The sequence below is a fragment of the Cyclopterus lumpus genome, chromosome 21, assembly GCF_009769545.1.
Source record: "Cyclopterus lumpus isolate fCycLum1 chromosome 21, fCycLum1.pri, whole genome shotgun sequence".
NCBI classification, from domain to species: domain Eukaryota; kingdom Metazoa; phylum Chordata; class Actinopteri; order Perciformes; family Cyclopteridae; genus Cyclopterus; species Cyclopterus lumpus.
In genome coordinates, this window is record NC_046986.1 from 14,093,319 (window position 1) to 14,118,037 (window position 24,719).

Here is a 24,719-nt window from a genome sequence, read left to right on the forward strand (position 1 = left end):
AAGGGTCATCCGGCACATCAGGCAGCCAAGCGACGGCAGCGCCGAGTCTCCGGCCTCCATCGTACACCAATCCTCTACACGTGATGGATGAGCCCTGCAAAGAATCCGCATTTTCAAGGTCGACTAGTCAGTGAGCTGTCGGAACAATAAGTAAATCTCAAGAAAGCTCTTAAAAAAAAAAAAAAGAGTACATGTGAATACGTTCAGCCGAACTCTCTCCCCCTGTCTGTTCTAAATGTGTATTGAAATATTTGACAAGGAGAGAAGCGAGGTTGGACGACTTCTTATTGGAACGTATCCCATAAGCGGAACTGCACTTTTTTACCCGGAGCGGTTCCTCCTCTGCACCGCTCCGCTGCGCTCACTCCGTCACAGGACGAGGCAGAGATGTTTTCTGCAGTTCGGTCTTGTCTTCTAACAATTGTCAAACTGTACCTGCTTGGTTTCAAGGTTCTGTTGGCTCAGCTGTTCAGCAGACCCTTCCGGTTGCCAGGTTGGTTCAACGGACGATACGTTGCTGCGGTGCACTTTGGCTAAATGTTAGCTAAAAAGCTAGTTAGAAAGACGTAAACACGGGTGAAAGCGAGGGTGGTTTTGTGTATTATCATTGCCGAATTATCCAGATGAGATTAACTTCTCTTCCTCTTCTCGAAGTAGATTATTGGAAAGCGTTTACGTTTGTCTCCGATTATTTGAGATTTAATTTCCACTTTTTGTAACGCATTTTGGTGAACGGATACATAATTTATATCTGCTGCAGGTGAATGAATACGCGTGATACGCAGTATATTTCTCAAAGAAAAGTGAAGTGCAGAGACTCATAATTGTGCTCCAGGTGTGCATTGTTCTGTTCCAGGAGTTAACGTTATATCGATACATTCATTATATTGGAATATGTTCTTATTTTGTGTAATATAGATGTGATTAAATGAACGCTAGGCAAGCAGTTAGACATGCAGTACATGCATTGCATGATACATTGGCATTCATTATTATTTAACATAATGCAATTTTGAACAGTATTTGTAAAAAAGCATGATAGCATGTGTTATCCATCATCATATGCATGTACTAAAACAAATGAGACATAATCACCTTGATGAACCCAAAGAAATAGGTGGTTTCGCAAAACCCAAGTGCGTGGGACTTGTCTTATCTGAGTTCATCAGGCCATCTACAGGTCTTACTACAAGGACTTCTCATGTCTTGAAATAACGGAGCGTCTTAAAGCAGCTTCCTTGTCAAATGGCATCCTCCCTGATATCTGCGTGTCCTCTTCTGCCTCTGCCAGTGATGCCCAGACAAGATGGCAAGGTTGCCATAGTGACAGGAGGAGGCAGGGGAATCGGATATGAGGCAGTCCGCCACATGGCCAAGCTGGGGGCGCATGTTATCATAGGTAGAGTATTGAGCACCACACCACTGGCATGCAAACAGGACCGAGGCGATACCACATTTTACAGGACAAACACACGCATGTGATTTAAAGTTGGGTTCCACCTGTTTACACTAAAAAGTAGAACCGCAAACATTAAATAGTAATTATAATATTAATCTTTATATTTGTAGTGCATTTCAAAATTAAAAGTGCAGTTTTGCCCAGCAGGCAGGGCACTTTGATAAATGAAGTGATTATTTTGAATTTGTATCGCATAGAAATTAAATTATCCCCGTAGAGTGCAAATTGCGTCTCGGTCAGAATCACCTGTGCATAGCAGCGAACATGACAAAGCAATCTGTCAAAGCACTCGGATGCAGATGCAAAACTGATGGAAGAAATGAGCCTTGTCTCGTCACAAATAATGACGCCTCAATCACTGCTAAAGCGGCTGAGATTAGTTTCTCCCTGTTGTTCAGCAGTAATATAGGGAGAAGGGAAACAACTTTTCAGGCTGAGTAAAGGACATAACTTTCAGAAAGTATGACTAAAGGAAAATGATGAAGGGATTATTTTTCTTGTTGAGAGACACGTTAGGTAAGGTTATGACAAACTTAAAGAGAGCAACAAGAAATTCCTAATTAATTACCTTTTCAAAATAACTTCCAGACAGTGGTCCCAATCACACAGGAAATTCCACAGTATTGCTGCAGGTTTAGCTATCTTTATTATTACAGTATCTGCCTGGCTGGATTCCAAATGGGTTGAGTGGGAAAACGCAGTTCATCTTTAAGCTGAATAAAATGTTGTTTGCTTCTCAGCTATGGTGCCAGTCATATTAATGGCATCCTCTGTGTGCCTATTTAAAAAGCCTGTCGCTGTCAGAGACCCTTAATTAGTATGAAACGGTCAACAGCGCATTCAGATGCCTCTTGAGAACCCGTTGATCCGTCTTAAGATTTGGAATAACATCAACACTGTTTGTTTTTATCATTAGAAAATATGTGAAGTTCCACTGAGATGATGTCAAGACTTTTTAAGCTCTGCTGGGATTAAAAGGCTGTTTTCAAACCAAGTTTTAAATGCAAATGTAGGATTATAAGAGGCTTTTTTTTGTGTGCAAAAAAACAAACAAGATCTGGTATTGTTCCATCAATTATTTAGTAATGCTAACTTAACTGCCTGCAGATTAAGGCAATGCGACCGCGTTTTATAAGGGAAGCATCTAAGTGAAACGCCATAATTGTACTGTGCACTGACACAGAACAACTAAATTATCTATATACAAAGTCCTAAGTATGAATTTTAAACTTGGTAAAAATATGTTGAAGAAAAGGCAAGAGCATTTATTCCATATTCATAGAGAAAATAACCAAACAGACGACATTAATTACTTTTTTAAATTATCAGTGTAAATTGTTAATATAATACATAATATCATTAGGTCTGAATTCATAGCCGCTGCCATCAAACGTTTGATATGAAAAACTGATAGAAACCAAGACCGTGTATGTGTACTGTACATAGATCCAGCTGCATGCCTTCGCAATGCCACTACGTCTACGTATTTGTCTTCCTTCCTTGAAGTGCCATTGAGTACCTACTTATCAAGGTGATGTACGACACCGATCACTCACTCATCTTGTATCCCCCGAGCCGCTCGCTAAAATATGTCGATCACTACACCTCTGATGTCGTTCCCCTTTAATGTTATGTAGTTCAAGGCTCCATCTGTGATTAACGGTTCAGCTCCTTCACACACATCAGCATGTTGTTGAGCCGTCTGAATTGAGGCTATGAAGTGAATTGTTTGATGCACATTGATGAATCTGCAAATACGCCACTTTTGACCAAAAAAAATCATATTTCTCTGAAACCAATTCACAGTCATATCTGTGCTGGCTGCTGCTCTTGATGACCTATGAATGTTACAGGAAGAGCCTCTTGCTGTAAGAGATTTGTATTCAGGGTGCGATGTCGCCATGTCATTGCCATTGAACTTGTGCAAGGAAGTTTCCCTGGAGCAGTAACTGCTATATGGTGTGTCCACGAGTTAGGTGGAATGCTCTGTTTAGCTTCACAGGTTACCTGTGGGCATTTATTGAGTTGTGTTGCAAACAGAAAGTAAATTCACATCTGAAAGAGAGTCATTAGCTACTCATGGCTGAAACACACCTTTTCTGTTGTTAGGGGACGTTTGCATGGCTGTTTCTGGTTGACTTCCACTTCCAGCTTGTTTAACATTTTACCCGAAAGTCGCCGCAACACGTTTAGATTCAGGGGATGTGCGCATCCCATCCACAACTTTTCTCTGTTGAGGTTCACAGAGACATTTGTGTGTATCTTAGCAGAAGAAGACTAACACATTTTATCTGCAGAATTTTAATTTTATTTTTATGGAGCTTATTGACTGCATTTCTTAACAAGCAAAGTTATATTCCCTCACCAAACAAGGGCAGAGATGTCACCCCCACCCGGGGACTTTGTATACTGGGCTCCCCAAGTGTATGTTTTTGCATAAATGTAAATATGAACATATTATTAGAGTTAACAATCCTGTGGAAGGAAAAATAACTATGATTTGTCAAGTAAAACTTGGCAAAGAATTGCGCATCAACTACTCAACTGATCTGGTAGAGTGAAAGGCCTAATCATAATCTGCCCAACGGCATCTGAAGCTGTTTATATGCTGATCTGTTACATCTGCAGTTTTCTGCAGCGGTAGGAAGCTTCTGTTTAATTGTTTGTATTGTTGTGCATTGTTCTTTTGTCTGGAGGGTTTTTGGGGAATTATATTTTGAGCAAGTGCATTTTTTCATCTAAGATTTCTCCCAGCAACACTCCACAACTGGCAGCTGAGCAAACTGCCATTAGCATCTCCTCAGATGTACACCCCCGTGGGGCTTGATGTCATTGCTGCTGCTCCCATTAAACTAACAGGATCAAGTTTTCCTCTTTATTCTCTGTTTGTAGTCTACAGTTACTGGGTCTGTTTTTACTTTAAGTCAATCATCAGGGCATTGGAAGAAACCACAGACGTCTATACGACTTGTAGTCGAGCAGAGTGTTTCACATGTAAGATTTTATATTCCGTATAAATACCCCCTTAAAATGCATTACATGATTTACAGAAATGACAGAAAGGTTGTAGATGAAGGTGCCCATGTGAAAAACACCATCTGTATTTACATTCAATACAACTCCTAATTTGTCAAGCAAACATTATCTTTAACATTTTCTTGAGCTTTAAATAATGTCTTTTGCTAATGCTTTTCTTCAATTTCATTTGTATTCTTCCTCCAAAGATAAGACCGCTGTGGGTTTAGGAATAAACACATGAAGAATAAACAACTAATAGTTCTGAAGCAATTTCATGCAATACCTTCACTGGGAGGTGCAGCAGGGAAGAAGTCGAGAAACTAAATTTACTGAGTGTTCGTGGAAGACGACCCGCTCTGTAGGAAGATATAAATTGCTTAGGAAAACATACCAATTCTTAGTATTGGGTGATTATACACTGATTAAAAAATAGTTATGAATAATATATTCAATATCTGCCTAAACCCCACCTACATTTTACACACATTGATTTCATGATCTGAACTAAAAGCTTGCACAATGGTCTAAAAAAGAGAAAACTGATTGTACGTTAATCAACATAAAACTAATTAACTTTTGACAATTGATTAACCATTTGTCAGTTTTAAGAAAGAATGCAAACAAATCCCTGGTTCCAGCTTCTCGACTGAAGATTACCGGTAGCTTATTTTGTCTTAGTCAAGAGGAAACTGAATATTTTAAAGTTTCAAAGTCTGGGATAATGAGATATTTAATGACATTACCCACAGCAGGATCTACCTCCCAAGATGCCGTGCATAGAACAGCAATATGTCTCCATGCTCTCGGCTTCCAGGGTGAAACTGTTTTCCATTCCGTTCACGTCACAAGCTTCAAAAACTTTGAAGAAAACGCTTGCTTTATTCATTCAGTGTGTGTACCGCAAAGTCAATGTCAGAGTTTCCTTGGAGACGGTTTAAGCAGAACATAAACGAGACTTGAGCCCTACGTATGATTACACACACAAAGTCAATATATGAAGGGAGCCGTCTGTTGTTCAACCCTATCTGTATTGAGCCTGATCCTACAGGACTGAGTGCGTCTCCCTTTCAAATATCTCCACCTCTTGAGATAATTCATGAAGTGAGAATATGTATGGTAAAGTAGATTCCTCTCTATTAATGGAGTGGCTACATATTTCAGGTGGAGTGCTTGTGAGGAGAGTTTGGTTCGAGCCTCAGCACTCCAGTTGAATATTAACCAGGATGCAATTGTGCTTGAAGTGTTTTTGAGTAGATTTTGAATTAAAATTGTGCCTTTTTAGAGTGTTTTTAAGATAAGGTAATATAATTTGGAATAATGTATTCTTTGCAGCTGCAAAATATGAATGGAATGAAGTGAATAGACTACAAACATGAATTACAGCATGCATGCATGTTGTGCATCGCAGCACGAGTAGATTCTTCCAAGAAAAAATATTTTAATATATTAATGAAGGAAATGTAGTTCAAACTGTACTCAAATAGCACACATGCAGTTTGAGTGCCTTTCTTCTTGAGTAATTTAAAACTATAATACATGCTATTTTTGTTTTTGACAAACATGGACACAGTTTTTGTGGACTCAAGATAAGATAAGCCTTTATTGGTGCACAGAAGGGGAAAAGATGCATCAGCTTTGTCATGCTTAAATAAGGTTACTAATCTAAGTCTTAAATATCTTAGAGAAATCAATATACAGATTTATTGTCTCCTTCTGACTCCTTTGGTTGATTGAACACATTATGAAATGTAAGCTTGATGAATTGGACTCACAAAAGAAATCCTATTTGTGTTTTGGAAAATTATTGCATTTGCTATAGCAGGAGAAAAAGCCTGTGGAGGCCAAGTGTGCTTCATGTAAGTTGACTGCGATGAGTATTTTCCAGTCTCTATAAACAATTTTTTTTTTTCCAGTTTGAATTGGGCCATGAATTACACATATATTAACACACAGACATAAGGTTATATATATATATATATATATATATATATATATATATATATATATATATATATAATACTTTTCCAAGTGTGAGGCGTGTGTTAGGACTTTCTTAATCTGCGTCACGCTCCTTTTATCCATTTGTTCAGCTTAAGCAAGATTATTTCAGTAAATTAATTGGGTTACATTTTTAAACCCCAGCCCAAAAATATTTAGTAGGCAAATTCATACCTCGGGGCATTTCCTTTTAATCATAGGCTATTTTAATGGGGAGCCCTGACTGAAAGCATTTGTGCAGAAATGTGAGTTTAATGACATGCAGCGTTCTAAGTGACTGTTGAAGAACAACTATTACTATTTGTTTCAAATGATTCATTTGTGTGAGGTCCCCGTGTTTCTGTCCTGTTTGCGTGACCCCTGGAGCCACATCCTTCAGCCCAGCCCTAACCGGAATGCATCAGGGTAAATGATGCTGTGCCCTTGAAAAGGCCTGTGTGATAATCCAAGATTAGTGTGTGTGTGTGCAGAGGAAAAATTAGAGTGCATGTTGGCTTTTTGTGTATGAGTTTGGGTAAAAAGAGAGTTTGCCTGCGTGTGTGTGTTTGTTCATACAGTGTGTATGCAGCCAATCCGTATGTTTTAGAAGTCGGAACCAGCTACTGTTTGACAAGCCTAATTGTCCGCACTAATTTATCTGAGGTGTGTGTGTGTGTGTTTTTATCGGTGCCCTTGAAAACAAGGGACAGTAAATGAGACACGAGCACTCAGTTTCTTTATCTTCAAGTGCCTTTCTTATATTTTCGTATATAATATATTCTTCTGTCTTTTATAGAGACAGGGTTCATTGGTACAGTATGTGAACATCATCTGTAAACAAACTATTTCCTGAGTCATAGAGTCGGTGACTGTCTTTCACCAGGCCATCTGAGCTTGTTAAAGATATTGCAAAAGTCACACGCTGTTTTTATTATTATAGTACAGCCATTGTAAGGTTAATGCACCTTATATTGTGTTAGTTATTTATACTTTGATCTTTGGTGTGTTCTTTTCAATACATGCTACCTTCAATTCTGCATTAATGTTTTTGTCGCCTCCCTTTGAGACAAAAATAGAAACAACCAGGATCGTGTTGCTTTTTCATAACTAGTTTGTCTCTCGATGCCAGGTTCTTTTACAATGAGGCATATTTTTCATTTGACGTGTCATACATATTTGATCGTATAATTAATTGTACTGTTATAGTTTTTGAAATCAGAGTTCTTCCTCAAAGGCTAAACAGTTGTGCGAAGAACCCTTTTTGGAAACATGTTTTTATAAGACGTGGAAATGCAGTGTTATTTTAAGAAAAGCCTCTAAGGACTTGTCAGATGTTGTATTAATCTGTGTGTCTCCTTCTCTTTCAGGTGGGAGGGATGAGCAGGAGGGTCCGGTGGTCATCAGAAGGATCTGTGAAGAGTACAAAGAAGCCAAAGGTAATATTGCAAACATGTCTGAAATCTCTCACACAGACACACACACACACACACACACAAATGCTTGTGCGTGTGTGTACTTGTTCTCATGTGCCACTGTTTGAAGATAAAGGGCAACGCTGCGGCAGTGTGTCCCTCAGGCTTGTTTCTACAGTTTTTACTACACACACACACACATACACATAATTGCACACTTGCAGGTATACACTCATACAGAGACACACAGAGCTTCCATGCTGGCTGTGCAATGTCAGGAGTGTTGTTGACGCACAATGAGGAAGAGGAGGATACGAGGGAGAGGTCTATGGACAGATGATGAGGGGAGATCAATTGACATCATCCTCAGTTTTTCCTGATCCGATGTGAGGTCCTGGGACAGGGATGTCATATGTGTACAGATTGTAAAGCCCTCTGAGGCAAATTTGTGATTTTGGGCTATACAAAATAAACTGAATTGAATTGAAGCGAAGTGTTGGAGAGGAGGGGTGAAGAGCGGACATGGAAGGAGCGAGAGGGCCAAAGGGGAACCTGATAAATGGGCAAATATAGGAAACTAAAAGGGGGATAAGAAAGACGAGGTGGAGGGAAAATCGAGGTGCAGAGGAGACAAACGAGATTTATTACTCCATTGACTAACGCTTACAATGTTCTCTGTAACTCCCATGTTGAGAAATTGATTCGGCTGACCTTCACAGCACCATAAATTCCAACATAGTCTCATGACTAAGGTGACTCCTGAGTTATTTTTTTCTGTACCAAACGGCAAGTCTGATTCAATTTGCAAGGCTCGTCAGTAGGTTTTTAGTTTTAGTTTAGTTTTTACCAAAAAAATAAATAAAAAAAAGATTTGTACGAATTATTTATTATCACAAGCCGCAATAACATGTAGCTTGTAGCTTGTAGCTTGTATTATGTTCACAATGTGAGTCATGGCAAAGTGCAGCCCTGCGGACACCTCGGACTACTGTCATATCTGGATTTTGTGCCTCTTCATCTCCTTGATCCTCCTGCTTGTGACCCGGAAATCGATCTCGGCCCTCCAACTTAAAGGCCATTAAGAGTCCGAAAATACAATCTAGGGGAGCAGGGAGGCTTGCCGCAGGGATACACCGGTGTATCTTTTGCGAAAGCCTTTTCGGTGCCCATTCATCCATCCATTATCTTCGCTCATCCGGGGCTGGGTCGCACAGGGCAGCAGACTGAGCAGGGTATTCCAGACGCCCCTCATTTTCTAGCTCTTCCTCAAGGACCCAGAGGCGTTCCCAGGCCAGACGAGATTTATAATCCCTCCAGCGTGTTCTGGGTTTAACCCAGGGCTTCCTACCAGTTGAACCTGCCCGGAAAACCTCTGAAGGGAGGAGACATCCTGGTCAGATGCCAGAAACACCTCTCCTCACCTCCTCAACGCAGAGGAGCAGTGGCTTTCCTCCGAGCTTTCCCCGGATGTCTGAGCACCACACCCTATCTTTAAGGCTGAGCACAACCACCCTACGAAGGAAGCTCATTTTCACTGATTTATTAGCTCAATATGCTAATAACTCTAATTGCCCAACATTAGCAACCAAGCTTAATTTTCTATGCTATATATCATATTTTAATCATAAAGGTTCATAGGAAACCACATTGCTTGGTTGCTAATAGGCTACATAGGAGTTTCCAGTAGACTAAATGGGAAACAAGCTGTGGATTGTCTTGCTCGGCCTTCCAGTGGGGAAGCAGCAGAAAGTCGGCTGGTTGGGTCTCTGCTTGTGTTTCATTGGCTGTCAGACAGCGACCATGTAGTTGGTGTTATTGAAGTCGATTTCCTTGAACGGGACCATGGTGGAATTGATTACTTCTTTTGTAATTGGCAAGCACTGAGGCATATGGGACAAAGGGGGTGTCTGTAGCCAGATGCTTGTGCACTGAATGATAATGTGTGTGTGTGTGTGTGTGTGTGTGTGTGTTGAATTAAACTGTAATAGATGATCATTAGTATGTGAGGCAGGAGCTTTAAACATCTCTGTCCAAACGCCCTTTGGCATCCTTCCTAGTTTTTGAACATTTGTGTTATGAGAAATGGGAGACAGCTCATAATAAACATGTCGGCTGCAGAGGTTGTTCTTAAACTGGGAACCTGTGGACAATTGTCCTTTTGGGGATTTCTACTTGTCACCAATGACAAAGAATTTAATTTCACTAAAAGCTTTTTTATATATTTTATAGGATGTGTTCATTGGAGTCGCATAATATTCTAAATTTGTCGCAGCACTCGTCAATGTCACACCGGGCAGACAATCTAATCAAGCAAGAGGCGGGCTTTACTACTTTACCACTGCCTTCCTGTTTTAATGCAGGTAGATGCTGGAGGGAAAGCTAGCTTGTTAGCTGCTCGGCAGTGAGAAGAACGTTTGTGAGAGGTAGAGGGGATTCATATCTCATCTCGTGATCGTTTTATGTAGGATACAGTGAGCCAGAGAGGGTGACTGAGCACATGGTCCATTTTCCGTTGTCACATATAATCTGTTGCGCACGCAGCTCTGCTCCATAGGAGCATCCAGGCAGCAACCTCAGGTTCTGCCGAGTGACGCCAATGAAGAAGTGTCTTCTCTCTACTAAGGAGAGAGACCAGCGACTCCTGGTTGCAAAAATAAGTCTGATTGTATTGAAGTCTATGAAAAAATTATTCTACTTCTCACTTGATTTATTACCTCAGCAAACATTGGGAACATGCATTTATTTATAACAATATTGTGACGGCCCTAATCCAAGACGGCGAGGGCGAAAGGCCATCCACAAACCAGTGGGTGATGTCACGATGACTACGGCCACTTCTTATAGACAGTCTATGGGCGCATCACGCTGTTTTTCCTGATCTTTTTTTTTAAAGCGGCCGCGCATGTAGCACACATTGTGGTGTGATCATTTCCTATTGCTTTTTTGTATGGATTAAACAAACCACATGTAACGTGACATTTATTGATACTTCGGACGGAGCCATGCTGGTTTCTACTGAGCTAAGCATTCCTAAATCCAACTTTATTCCTTTTTATCTAACTCTCAGTAAGAAAGCAAATAAGTATATTTCCCATAAATTGGATTGGTGTTTTAATTTGGTATTAAATTCACGCTAACCCTAAACACACTCTACTCGCTGCAGCAACACTAATATGTATTTAAATTACAGGAGACTTCATGTAGTCAAGGTTTTAGTTCAACCATATTGAAGAAACCTATCACTATAAAGTAGGAATATTACAATTATTGGCACATGTATGTATGTATTTTTATATGTAAAGGGGTTTTGTATCATGTTGTAGTTTATTGGCTTGAAAACCCTGAAGTACAATCCTGTGGAAATATGCTAATGCATTTAGACTGCATGTGGGCTTTAGTCAATGAGGCTTAAAGCATTTTACTTTAAATTATTAACACCCACAATAACACACAGGGTATTTTTGTATTTTTGCCAAAGGCAGTGCTGTCTGTCCACTAACTTTAGTCACGGTGCACTTGAAAGTAACACGTTGTGCCTCAAACCATGGACCTAGATTACAGAAGCAAGGATACCTGTGTGTGTGCGTGTGTGTGTGTGTGTGTGCGTGTGTGTGTGTGTGTGTGTGTGTGTGTGTGTGAGTGTGTGAGAGAGCCAGCTGCTCCCTTCCTGCAAAAACTATTAGCATTTTACCTAAGCTCTTTCACTCCAATTAACATTATTTTTATCGCCATAAACACATGCAAGTAATTGAACCTGAGCTAGAATTGAGCTATTTCTAAGTTGAACGTTTATAAAAGACCTACCGTGTTAGTGTGTGTTTTTACATCAACATATATGTTTTTGTGCACATTACGACCATGACGTTGTGTAGATTCTTAAAAAGCTGTTGCAAAATGTTCTGACTATTATTTCTGAGTGATTGTGTGTGTATGCAATATATGTATGTGCTATATGTTTATTTGTAATTTGCTGTATTATGTGTGTGTGTAAAACAGCTTTAATATATATGCAGAGAGGGATTTACAGCGGTCTCAACTTTATCATTCCTTTAACACTACAAGCTGGACTTGACTGGGCCACTAGCCAGACTCCTCTCTCCCACATCAGCTGAATGAAAATGTCTTTGGCAGAGCGAACACTGGCACCATGCCCAGACTTAATATTCTTAGATATCACTGTGTTGTTTATCAGGTAGTTCAAAGTGAAATTATTTATACTTCTCACCCTATAAGAGGTAGATTTAGGGGGGGGCAGTCCATTCATTCATTTGTGTTGTTATCTCTTTGGAGACAGCAGAGAGGCAGCAAGGTGTGATGAAGGAAATTAGAACTGGCTTCAGATCGGCGTGAATTTGACAATCATCTTTTATAGTGTTGTATTTACAGCAAAAATGAATACAACTGAACTAGCAAACAAGTCTTGTATGACTGCATTAAAACCTTGCGTTTCCAGTCCAAACTGTTTGATCTCTGACAACACGTCAAGGTGTTAACAGTCAATTTAAAAGCACGAGTGAGTCATCTCGCTTTGCTGAAGAGAAAATGTAATGTGTTGACCAGCGATGTATTTTAATATTACATTTAGTTGCAATTTGGCTTAATCACGTCTACTGTATTAACAATCAAGTCACAAGACATGTGTTCATGTCATTGTATTGCTTTTTTAAATTGTTGATTAGAAACTGCTAAAATAGATTTAACTGTTCAGTAACTTTCCATTATATAATATTATTATCTTTATATAACTAAAAGGTATGCTAATTTTCCTTTTGTATTAGTGTTCAGACCATTTTTACTTGCTCCCTCCTCTGTAGTTATCGGCATCTTTTCGCCTAAAAGCTGAACAAACTCTACAAGCCCAGTATAAATTCAATTCAATTCAGTTTATTTTGTATAGCCCAATATCACAAATTACAAATTTGCCTCAGAGGGCTTTACAATCTGTACACATACGACATCCCTGTCCCAGGACCTCACATCGAATCAGGGAAAAAAAAAAAAAAAAAAAAACTTTCACAGGGGAAAAAAGGGAAGAAACCTTCAGGAGAGCAACAGAGGAGGATCCCTCTCCCCGGATGGACAGAAGCAATAGATGTCATGTGTACAGAATGAACAGCATTACAGAGTTACATAAACACATTACATGAATATGACAATGTATGCATGGAACTCCAATCCATGAAACAGGAGGTAAACCGTTGAGGGATTCTCAGTTGGCGCAAGCTTTTATTTTTTCAGAGACTCTTGTTGACTGCAGGGGCTCTGATTGTGCACCGATGTGGCAGGAACCATTTCTAATTATGTTTAGTGTTCAAAATTACTGACTCTATTGGCTAACACTCTTCTGTTTGCTTTTCCATCCACAAAGAGCAACTGGTTGAGCTGTTTGTGTGGCAGGGGAAAACGGAAGAGAGAAGAGGGAGCTGTTGGTCCACACGCTATGAAGCAGATTTAGAAATCGCTACTCTTCCATGAAACCATCCTTTGACTTTCGCCCCCTTCAAGACTTCGCAAGTCATAAATGTGACATGGTGCATTCAAGTGTCTTTGTTTGGAAGTAATGCCAAGAAGCACACTGTGGCGAAAAATCTGTGGATTTGTGGGGCAACAGTAAATTCGTTGAGTCTTTTTTTGTTTTTACTGCAGTCACAGAAAAAAAGCACAGGTGTTACTAAACACATGAATGATGGCTCTGTTCTATTCAAGTATACAGAGAAGCCGTGACAGTGAATCAGCACGGACAGTACCAGGACCCTGAAACTGAGGCAGCTAAATGGAATTCAGCCATCATGGATCTTTTCCTACTGTGACATGACAAACCTATGTCTGTAATAAAATGATTAGAACAACAGTGTGTGGGATTTGGTGGCCTCTAGCTGTGTGGATTTCAACCAACGTAATACCCTTCCACTTACTCCTCCCTTTTGCTCAGAGGCCGTTCTTACCTTCATAACACTACTTTAGGAGCAACATTAGTCAGACGGCGGCTGGCGATAGCGCGGTGTGCCACTCTACAGCTCACTTATCTCAGTTTCACCAGCATGTCTGAGAACGACGGGTGCCTTCACGTAATGCAATGATGTGAACGGGTCTTGCTCTAGCCAATGTTTGGTTTGTCCATTCTGGGCTACTGTAGAAACATGGCGGTGCAACACGGCCGACTCTGTGAAGAGGACCCGCTCCATATTCAGATAGTACACGCTCATTCTAAGCCAAGGAAATCAGAACAATCCTCAGTTTGACTTTGATGATTATACTCTAAAGAAAACAAAGTTATAAATATATAATTTTTCCATTTCTGCTAATAGATCCCCAAAGTGCTACCCACTGGCCCTTTACTGAACAGATGGAATTAATGAACTGTTCAGATTGGAAGTGGGATTTAATGCATTTTATCAAATCTGAATTTAGTTTTCAAAATACTTATGAAACCTTAATCCTTTTAGGACCTCTCTGTGGCAGCTGGAGTCAATGTTGTTGAGAATGAAAGGACAAAGATGTTTTATAATCATGGCACGATACATTTTGCAAGACCCGAGCCAAGTGTTGTTTTTTTTACTGCCCCTCAGCTGTCGACCTCTCCCTCACCTGTGTTGCTAAGGGTGATGTGCCACACAATTCACAACAGTTAGACTGCTAACTTGATTTTAATTGTATAAACTTCTAACCAGTGAGCGACTCAAATATGTAATATTTATTTTTATTAACATATTATTACTATTATATTATTTATGGATTTATACCCTCTGCCTAAAAGTAACAAAATCATCAACTGGCATGCCATAGAAATGTTTGCAATGTTTAATTAAATCACTTTAACACTTTTAGTAAAAGACTCACCCCCACTTTGCCATTATGTTAACTCAAAATTCATTGAAAATAATTAACTTGCTGTTTAATTTGCTGTTCACAGTTTAATTTAGGTTAACATGCAGCTGAAATGATAATAATGCTAAATTAGAAATGGAGACTGTGGATGGATGCGTTGGGTCTTAAAAAGCATGTGTGTGTCTCCAAAGACCGCTCCTGCAGTTAATTTCCAATAATTCCCCTGGAATAAAAACACAGTCTGTGTGTTTGAGTCAAGGAAGCTGAGCTTTATAGAGGATCCCGGTCTTAATTGAGGGCCGGCAGCAGCAGGCCCATGCCGGGTCGATGGCATATCAACCCCGGTGGGCTTTCTAGACATCACTGGGCTGCCTGAAAGGGCCCGGCCACAAGGGAGCCCACAGGAGAGGAGAGGACACACGCACACACACACACACACACTTACACACACTTGCGTGCTGGTATATATATATATATATATATATAATCCAAATACACACACACTCTATAAGCTATAGTTGTGGTTAAGGTCATCCAAATGCACACACTTGTTTTTCACTCTGCTTCTGTCTTTTCTTTTTTTCTTTTTCTTTATCTCTCTCTTTCTCTCTCTCTCTCTCGCAAACCAACAAACACACACACTCAGCGTGAGGTGAGTAGCATGCCTTGGAGATAAGGCTGCTATCAGATCTGGAATGGTCACAGCAGCTTTTTTCTCTATCACCACCATCAGCTCTCCTTCCTCGGTCCTCTTCCTGTCTTTGTCCATTTATAGTTGACCCTCTCCAGGCTGAGGATTTATAGGGAGAAACAATATGTCATTTTCCTGATGTTTGAAAGGCCTGGCCTTCGCCCTGTATAACAGCAGTCCGCTCATGTTCTAGTACTTTGGCGACAGCTGTTCACCCAAACAGGATTTATTATCACATTTTTATATTATATTATATATTTGATTTTGATCAAATATCAATAAATTCACTCAGAGCCCGACAAGAAACAAGAATATTTACACATTTGGGTGGGGTTCATCCCTAATTTCTCATGCATTTTGAGGGTTTGGGGTTAGATTGAAGAGTATATGACATTACTATGAAACGAAGCAGAGTCCACACGTAAATGATCCTGAGGATCATACTTGTCAGTATGGCTGTAGATATCCTCACTTTAAATTATTATCCTTGATCCCAGACTGCTCTCACTGATACTGTGAAATAGAATATTACCCCCTGTCACCTCTCCATCGAGAGAATATTAAAACAACTCTATGGTTTCCCAGATCAGCCTGAGGAAAACATGAAATGAAACATTGCATACATTAGCAAGCCTGAAATATGGCACAAGAGAACAGCTCTGTGTTTGTATTCTTACACTGCATTTATATCACTCTTCGATTTTTTACGAGGGATTGGTGAGACAATTGCCAATTTCACATACAAGAAAACTAAAGTCACAAAAAGGACACGCAGTACACTCTTAGAAGTAGTTTTTGGAGCAGAGAAGTGCCAGTGAATGAAAGTTTGTCGAGGAGGACGAAGAGTGGAATTTTCAAGCCTGTCTTGACGAAAGGAGATTTCATTTAACTTTTTAAGATTAGGAGTAACTCTGCAGTCCTGTGGATTGAGAAGGTCACGCCTATTGGGGAAAGACGGCTTTTACCTATTTAATCAGGAAGAGGAAGACAGAAAGTTAGGTTTGAAGAACAAGTCCAATAACAAAGCTTCAGAACTCGCCAGAAAATATAAAGAAAAGAGAAAATTAGTAAATGCTAAATCAGTTCAAGTTTTAGAATTGAATTTGCAAAACTCAATCTAGCAAAAAGAAAAAAACAGGGTGCTTGAGTGGAAAAACTGTGACAGCTCAACTCAGTGTTATGTGAAAGCTCAATATGACACACATTCTCCAAGGGTTGGAGCAGTGACACGAGGGACAGACACCAGACAATTTACAGTAATCCCATATCATTTATTGTCTCGTTAGGTCTCATTTCATTGCTGTTGTATTCTTCTGGAGGTATTACAATAATAGTGCTGCTTGAACAGTTACACTCTTCATACTGTGCTAAGTAGATGTCCCCACAAAAAGCAAGTGTCTTTCAAGGTGTTTTTAAGTATTGCAGTGTTCAGCATCCTCAAAGTAATTTATCTGCATATAGACCACACACACAGACACACACACAAACACCCTTACACTTAAACTTAAGCACACAGAGTCACTTTCACGCTCTGATATCAGCTCCTGGGCATTGCTGTCCTACCTGTGTCTTATCAAACACTAGACCAGATATAAGGGCGTTAAGCTCAGTTAGAAGAATTAGGTTTAAAATAATGTGCTGGAGCAAAAGAAGCGTAGCGCTGCCAGCATCGTACTTTAAAAACCCATCGAGCCCACTGTAAGAGATGATTAATACACTCTTTGATGTCTTACAGCCAAAACGGCGAGAAGAAATAATCCATTTACAATGGCTCTGACGGTGTGTGTGTGTGTGTGTGTGTCTTTCCGTTTCAGTGGAGTTCATCAAACTGGACTTGGCCTCTTTGCAGTCTGTCCGTCATTTTGTCCAGCGCTTCAAGGAGCGAGACCTACCACTAAACATTCTAGTCAACAATGGTGAGTGATGAAGATGTCAGTCGTCCATCTAGTATTCATCAAGGAGATTAATTTAGATGCCGTCACTGGACTGAATTTAGAAGGATTTAAAGCATACACTCTTACATTCAGTATATTTCAAGTTCAAGTACTCCTTCATCGACACAACCTGTCATCCTCCAAATGTGATTTGATTTAACAGATTATAAAACTGATGCTATTTAACAGTTTTAATTATATAAAAATGGATATTGTGGAATACTTTTGTGGATATTGTGGAATACAAGACATTGAAATCCTTAAATGTTCAATGTTCAGACATAATGTTTGGAATACATTCAACATCAAATACTGAAATGTATTTGTGTGTGTGTGTGTTTTAAATGTGTGTGTGTGTGTGTGTGTGTGTGTGTGTCAAGCGGGTGTCATGCTGGTTCCTGAGGGCCGCACTGAAGATGGATTTGAGCAGCACTTTGGTGTGAACTACCTAGGCCACTTCCTGTTGACCTGGCTGCTCCTAGACACACTGAAGGATTCTGGGAAATGTGGTTACTTCTCACGCGTTGTCAACGTCTCCTCCTCAGCCCACCGTGTTGGCAAGATCGGACTAAATGATTTTAATAGCTGGTAGGCTTAAACACACACTCACACACACGTGTTAGCAATCCCAACAAAATAACATTATATATTACAAAACTGGCTTATTGTATACATAACTTTTAAGTAGTATGTAAAGAATGATTCCAATTTATTTGAACTTGTTTTGACTTTTATCATTGATAATAACATTGGACCAAATTGATGAGATCTGGGAGCTCATGGAAATCGGTCAGATAATTAGACAGGATGTAAAATCCAATAAACAAAACTACAAAGATTATACCATAGTTGTATTAAACAAGAATAATAACCTTTAACTGTGTTTTTTTTAATTTTTTTAAAAGAACATTTCAAGTCCCATCACCAATGGCAGTGTCAAATGTCCCTGTTGGTATGACTAGAAAACAGTTGGCACCAGTTGGCTCAGTATCTTTCCAGTTAGCTGCCGAGAAGCATTAGCAGCCTGAATATCTTCATTGTGTTACCATTGTGGTGGGCGAAGGTGTTTCCATGTGCTTTGCCTCTCACAATATGTCATGACTAGTTTAATTCAAGATTCTTTCAGTTATTAATGCCCACAAGGGTGCTTGGAAGATGACTGGAAAAAAAGAAACTGTCTCTCAAATAGTCTTTCACAGATGTGTTTTTCAGTATGATGAGCTTTACACATATTCAATATAATATAATAGGGAGTCTGTGTATCAACAATTTAAACAATAATCAACAGATATATGTAAATCAATCCGATGACAGGAAAATTATATTAAAAGTACTTTGCACGTTGAAAGTCTGCAAACACAAACAGCAGATGATAAAAAGAAGGAAAAAACAACTGCAGTGTAGCGCTGACTGCCTGGCAGGTGTGAAAACTGCAGATACTTTCCTTTCCTGCAGAGTGCGTACATCAGCATGTGTACACCTTCAACTGCTGCTGCTGCTACTTTTATTGTTGGACCAGTTGTAGATCTTTGTAAAATGGCTGGAGCTCTGCAGCTGAACAAGGTTGTGGTTTCAGATGCTGCACATCAATGACACTGTGCGTCTTTGTTTGCCTGTTGAGCCTGAGGATTCACAGAGGTCTCGTTAAGTTTTCATTGTAAGAAGAGCTTGGCCTTATTCAACAGAACATACAAACATATAAGCTATTGTGGCAACAGTTAATTAAAATGAACTGAACAAAACTGAGAACACTGTTTAACTGCCTTCCATCCTTGTTTTATTTAAAGACATTTCATGGTTTTAATGTCTTACAGTATTCATTGGTTTCTCTCTCCTCAGCCAGTGTTATTCAGCCCATGCTGCTTACTGTCAAAGTAAGCTGGCCCAGCTGTTATTTAGTTCCCACCTCCACCAGGAGCTGCAGCATGGAGGTTTCCCGCTGAGTTCATGTGCTGTGGACCCTGGCATGGTGGATACTGCTCTCTATCGCCACCTCTGGACGCCCCTCTGCCTGGTGCAGAGCGCCATTGCTCACCTGCTTTTCAAGGTAATACACTTTGCTATACTTTTATCTGCTTTATCCACACATTTATTTACATTGATTTATGTCATCCTGCAAGTCAGCAGAACAGCTATGATATAAATATTAAAGGACACCAAAGTGCTAGAATAAAGCTTTAGTTTGCACATGTTCTTCTATGTTTCAGAGTACACCATGTTTATTTCTACTTAACCACTCTGTCACAATCCCCGGGTAGTGTACACGAGAGTGTAAATGTCTTAAAGGTCAAATGTGGTGTCTAAGTGCTTTTTCTCTGTGAAAGATTTGCAAACCAAATGTTTTGTTGCATTGAAAAAAACTGATCTGCAATCAAAATATGTTGCAGTGATGAAGCACATACTGTATCACAACCTTTTAGCATCCTCATGTCACACACCTGTGTCTGCTTCATTATAATGCTGGACGCATGTGGTCTTAGTCAAAAATGTAAACTGGGACGCTTTGTAGTTCTTTAACAAAACAAACAAAAATGCTCTCCTGGAAAGGAACTGCTGCTACACAACATCACTTTGTTCAACGTGTCCAACGGTGAGCTGAGACAATAAACTTGTGTGTAGAGATTGAACGTGATTTTATTTTACAAGATGAAACGCAGACAATCAGACATGCGCAACACGCATACGCAGTGAAAATGGAAGTGCTACTAAAAAGCAAGGGTGTTCAATGTGTGTTATATTTATAAAACATTTCTTGCTTAGCTTGAAGCGCTAGCCGCGGGCTGCTGTTAATGTCCCTGGGATTTAATGGAAGGAGACGTGCGTGTGTGTTTGAGCCCCAAAAAAGGCAATTGTCACAGGCATTTGTCTCCAAGCACAACCATTGGGTTGGTTCTGCCCCACATACGCAAACACATTAATCACACAAAGTCATGCATGTTATCATTAACACGCACGCACACACACACACACACAAACACAAACGGTGTCTCTCCTGTTACGACACCTTTTTATCTCGAGCCATAACATTTAGGTTCATTCAGAGACAAAGGCGAGAAGATAGGGAGAGAATTAAAAAGACCGAGAGAGTGCTTTATTAATCCTAAATCACAAAGCAAACAACAAAAGGACAATCAACAAAGTAGATGTAATATATATAAATACACACACAAATACTGTGTGTGTATTTATATATATTGTGTGTGTGTGTATGTATGTATATATATATATACACATACACATACACACACATAAAATAAAGTCAAGTAGCGCCAAGGCATTCAGAATGTTGATGGTCTTACAGACGCTTTAGGTAGCATGCGGCAATCGATATTTGGAAAAAGTAGTCATCGGAATTAGTGAGTATTGTGTACAAGTGAGCTAAAAGGAGTGGCTGTTTTTGTTCTTTTATAGTTATTAAAGACAAAAACAATACTGGGGGCATACAGACATGTCAATGTGGAGGCACCACTGGCTTAACCCTACTGCAAATGAGACGGGTTAACTGTGCCTCCAGCCCGGCACCCTGACAAAGAATCAGATGGTAGAGTAATACCCCCTTATATCAGAACAAATCAGCATATTCTACTGAAAAGAAATTATTTAAGTGATGTGAAAAATGTTCAGAGATGACCTGATTAGAGTCCAAGTGTCTGTCAAAACTATTTGGTTTTCTCGGTTTCCAATGAGTAAATGTGTTCCTCTCACGCGATGCTGGACAAATTACTTGTTGCATCACCCTTGTTGTTGTTCCAATTACCTTGCTGGATAACTTTATACTTAACACAATTTGACACATCATTTATATAATGATATGTTTTCCAACTCTGCTCTGTGATGAGAAATACTACAAGATATCTTTCCCACTTTGATCTTATATTTATGCAAAAGTTATAAAGAAATGTATGACAATAGTGTTAAAGTTTGGAAAATGTTCCTTACTGTCTCTCTGTTTTCATCAGCAGTGTCACATTTTTTAATTTAAACTAAAAAGAAAGAAATTCATCAAGATGAAAAGCTTTTAGCGTGAACAGACATATGTTTTATTCAAGTCAAAGTCCGAAAGTTACTTTTGAAGCCGGAAAGTCATAAGAAATCAGACTTAATAAGCAATGAAATGAAATGGCCTCTTGCCAAGGAAATGAGTTGCTTGTTTTATTTTCTTCTCACAAAAAGCAGTCGTTTATCGCGCTAAAAACAATTCATGTGTGGACACACAGCAACATAAATAATGTTGCATACATTAAGTTTGCTTGTGCCGTCGCTTGTACTGAAAAATGCCCTGCAAGCGAAGTAATAATTAATTCAGAGGAACAATTAAAATTCATGTTTGGAAATATCGTGGAGTACCACACACACACGCACGCACACACACACACACACACACACACACACACACACACACACACACAGTGGTTCAAAAACAAAGTATGCTCGCTGGATGTGATCCCCTCTGCTCTGAAACCTGCTCCTGGTCTCACAGCTGACACTGAGATCATTGTTAAAATGCATATCAACACTAACACTTGCACACTTATGCACACACACGCAGGCCAACACACAGTGTCTTTTTCCCTGACTTCAACATACAGTGACACCAGCCCTCCTTTGGCATTCACTTACGAACACACACACACACACACACACACACACACACACACACTCACACACACACATAAATAAATATAAACATCAAAAATAATTGGAGTGACTGCAGGAAGTTCAACCACAAGTTATAACTGCAAAATATAACTAATAATACTAAATAATATTGTGTGTGTGTGTGTGTGTGTGTGTGTGTGTGTGTGTGTGTGTGTGTGTGTGTGTGTGTGTGTGTGTGTGTGTGTGTGTGTGTGTGTGTGTGTGTGTGTGTGTGTGTGTGTGTGTGTGTGTGTGTGTGTGTGTGTGTGTGTGTGTGTGTGTGTGTGTGTACGTCCTCCACAGACTCCTGCAGATGGCGCTGCAACTGTGTTGTTTGCTGCTCTGTCACCGGCCCTAGAGGGGGAGTGTGGTGGAGGCTACTGGGCCAAGGGGCGCAGGGAGATGACAACACCAGCAACCTTTGACCCCCAGCTGCAGCTAAGCCTATGGGAAACCAGCGTCCAGTTGCTGGGCCTGCAGTAGCATGCGAGGCAGGGACTGGAGTAAACCTTGAAGAAAAAAAACAGATAAAGACCATTACCTTGGGACAACCAGCCACCTTCTCGTCCACCTCCCTTTTACTCAGTGTTTATTTCCATCCATACCTCACACCAAGGTTTTCATAGAGCTTTATGTTGACAATCCGCTGCTGGACTGTGAAGAGCTCCATTTGTTCCACACCCACCAAAGAACGTTTTTTTTTTCTCGCGGTGAGCAAATAAACATATACAAACACACAATAGGGTTCTATCAATATATGATTTTGCTGTTAAAGATACTGGGCAGCTGCTGGCCTTAAGTTATTAACAGATATCAGTTGTCATCCATCTCTGATATGAAGTTTATTCACTGATCATAACTAACCTGATGTCTGGCCAGAGAAATCATTCCGCAGTGTTATGTTCTAAAATTTGCAATGACACCTGCTTCACTCTGCCTTAATGTCATCTGTCTGGCTTTCAGTGCGTTCATCGTCCCTGTGGACTAACTGCTGCTTCAGAGGCTTTTCCATCTGTAAAGTAAACATCTCAGCAAACATTAAGATGCTTTTTTGAAAAAATAATACTTAAATTTCAAAGCTTAATGTTGGTATACTGACTTCAAAATCACATGGCGGTCAAGCCCTAGCTTACACACATACACACACACACACCTAGACACACACACACACACATCCATGCATCATAAAGGTAATGACACATCACAATGATTTTACAGACTGTCTTGCTGTTACTTGTTTGACTGGGAGCACTTTGTTTTTTGGTACATTCTTGTGCTTCTACTGGTTATTACTGAATCCGTACATAAACTGCCAATATGTGTATTATAAGCAATGTTTTAGGTTCTGCTGTTCTCATGAACATTTCACGTCTCAGCAACTCAACAAAAAACATTGCTTGGGTACTATCGGAGGATTTGGAATGCCGCTAACAAAAGGAAGACGTCCCATGTAAAAGTAGGCCTAATTTTTTTAATAATTACCCCTATAGACCCAAGAGTGATGAGACATTCAGTTTTGTTCTGGGGAAATTTATTGCTGTTGACCTTTTTATGAAGCCAGGATTTAGAGACATTCCCGTTTGCTTTTGTCTGCTCAGAAACGATGGGGAACCAACCGCCTCTTCTGTCCCCATTTTCCTTTCTGATCTGTGTTAATCGGTTTTACTGTGTCTGTGATACATGTGTGTGTGTTTTATGCACATGAGTTACGAATTAACTCATGCTCTCTAGACCCAATTCATGTTGATGGATAGCACAACAATGGCGATTCCTGGCAGAACGCCGATGGGAAGGAGAGAAAGGAGATTCCTCCAGAATTCAAGCTGTGATTAGTTCATCATTGCTGCCGCTGCTGCTTCCTCATTTGGCGCCGCTCCCAGTGCATTGTGGGATTGTGATTTCCCTGTGTCATGAGAATCAAACTCCATCTCCATCTGCTGAGCTGACACACACACTCAGTGAGAAAAACATTGGAAGCCGTACATCCAGGCTCAGGCTTATCTAAACAAGCACACAGCAAACAAACGCGTCTGTTACTCATGCAGGAAAACACACACACACTGCGCCATAATGCCATCTCCACTGTGCTGAACCATTTTAGCTGTGAAGATGAAAAGTTTTATCTCAAATGAATACGTTTTGGCTAATAATCCTACCCCACATGCCATCCCATTGCTGTAAGTGTATGTTGTTGCTCTGAATACTGCCACTGAGCATCCATCGTTTGTGATTATCTGCCGTATGTGAAGCAATAGTATCACTGTGGGAGCTAATTCAGTCAGTAACACAGAGCCAGACATTCAGAATAGGAAAAGAACCCAAGAGTGTGAAAGCGAAAAAAAAAAAAAAGATACCAGCTTCAATTTTCCCATAATATCAGGAATTCCACATTTCTCTGTCTAGATGTGTGCAAACGCTTAATGAAGACCTTTTTAATGTGCATTGTTTTGAGTGGTTGTATTTAAAGTATAGTTTTTCAAGCAGTTTGATGATTTGCAGAAATAAAAACGCATTGGTGTGTTCAGGCTCTCCTTGTCACCGCAGTTATAGTTTAGTTTATTTTATTGTTGTTACCATCAAACAAAGGCTGCAGTGTGAGTTGTGATGTTTCACGTTAACTCCCAATGAACACCAGGTAAACCGTGGACTAGGTCAAGGGTAAATATATCCATGCTACTTCCATTTATTTGTATTGCCCTGTGATTAACACGTCCATGCTGCAAATAGTGGAGCTCATACCTGTCTTCCATTATTTACTACCT

The 24,719-nt window shown here is 39.9% G+C and overlaps 1 protein-coding gene across 1 annotated transcript; it reads left to right on the forward strand.

Annotated features, from left to right (window-relative positions):
* The first annotated feature begins 284 nt into the window (after positions 1-284).
* On the forward strand, positions 285-24,484 carry LOC117750853 (dehydrogenase/reductase SDR family member on chromosome X-like). The gene is made up of 7 exons (XM_034562261.1): positions 285-493; positions 1,292-1,399; positions 7,822-7,890; positions 17,200-17,301; positions 17,700-17,907; positions 19,159-19,366; positions 22,261-24,484. The coding sequence occupies exons 1-7, from the start codon at positions 388-390 to the stop codon at positions 22,438-22,440; spliced, it is 981 nt and encodes a 326-aa protein (XP_034418152.1). The 5' UTR covers positions 285-387; the 3' UTR covers positions 22,441-24,484.
* The last annotated feature ends 235 nt before the right edge of the window (positions 24,485-24,719 follow it).

Bases quoted from the DNA above. Each gene is read 5' to 3' on its own strand.
- LOC117750853 (XM_034562261.1), top strand. From the start codon at position 388: ATGTTTTCTGCAGTTCGGTCTTGTCTTCTAACAATTGTCAAACTGTAC. The intron at 7,891-17,199 runs GTAATATTGCAA...TTTCCGTTTCAG, and splicing joins AGAGTACAAAGAAGCCAAAG to TGGAGTTCATCAAACTGGAC. The intron at 19,367-22,260 runs GTAATACACTTT...CGTCCTCCACAG, and splicing joins TTGCTCACCTGCTTTTCAAG to ACTCCTGCAGATGGCGCTGC.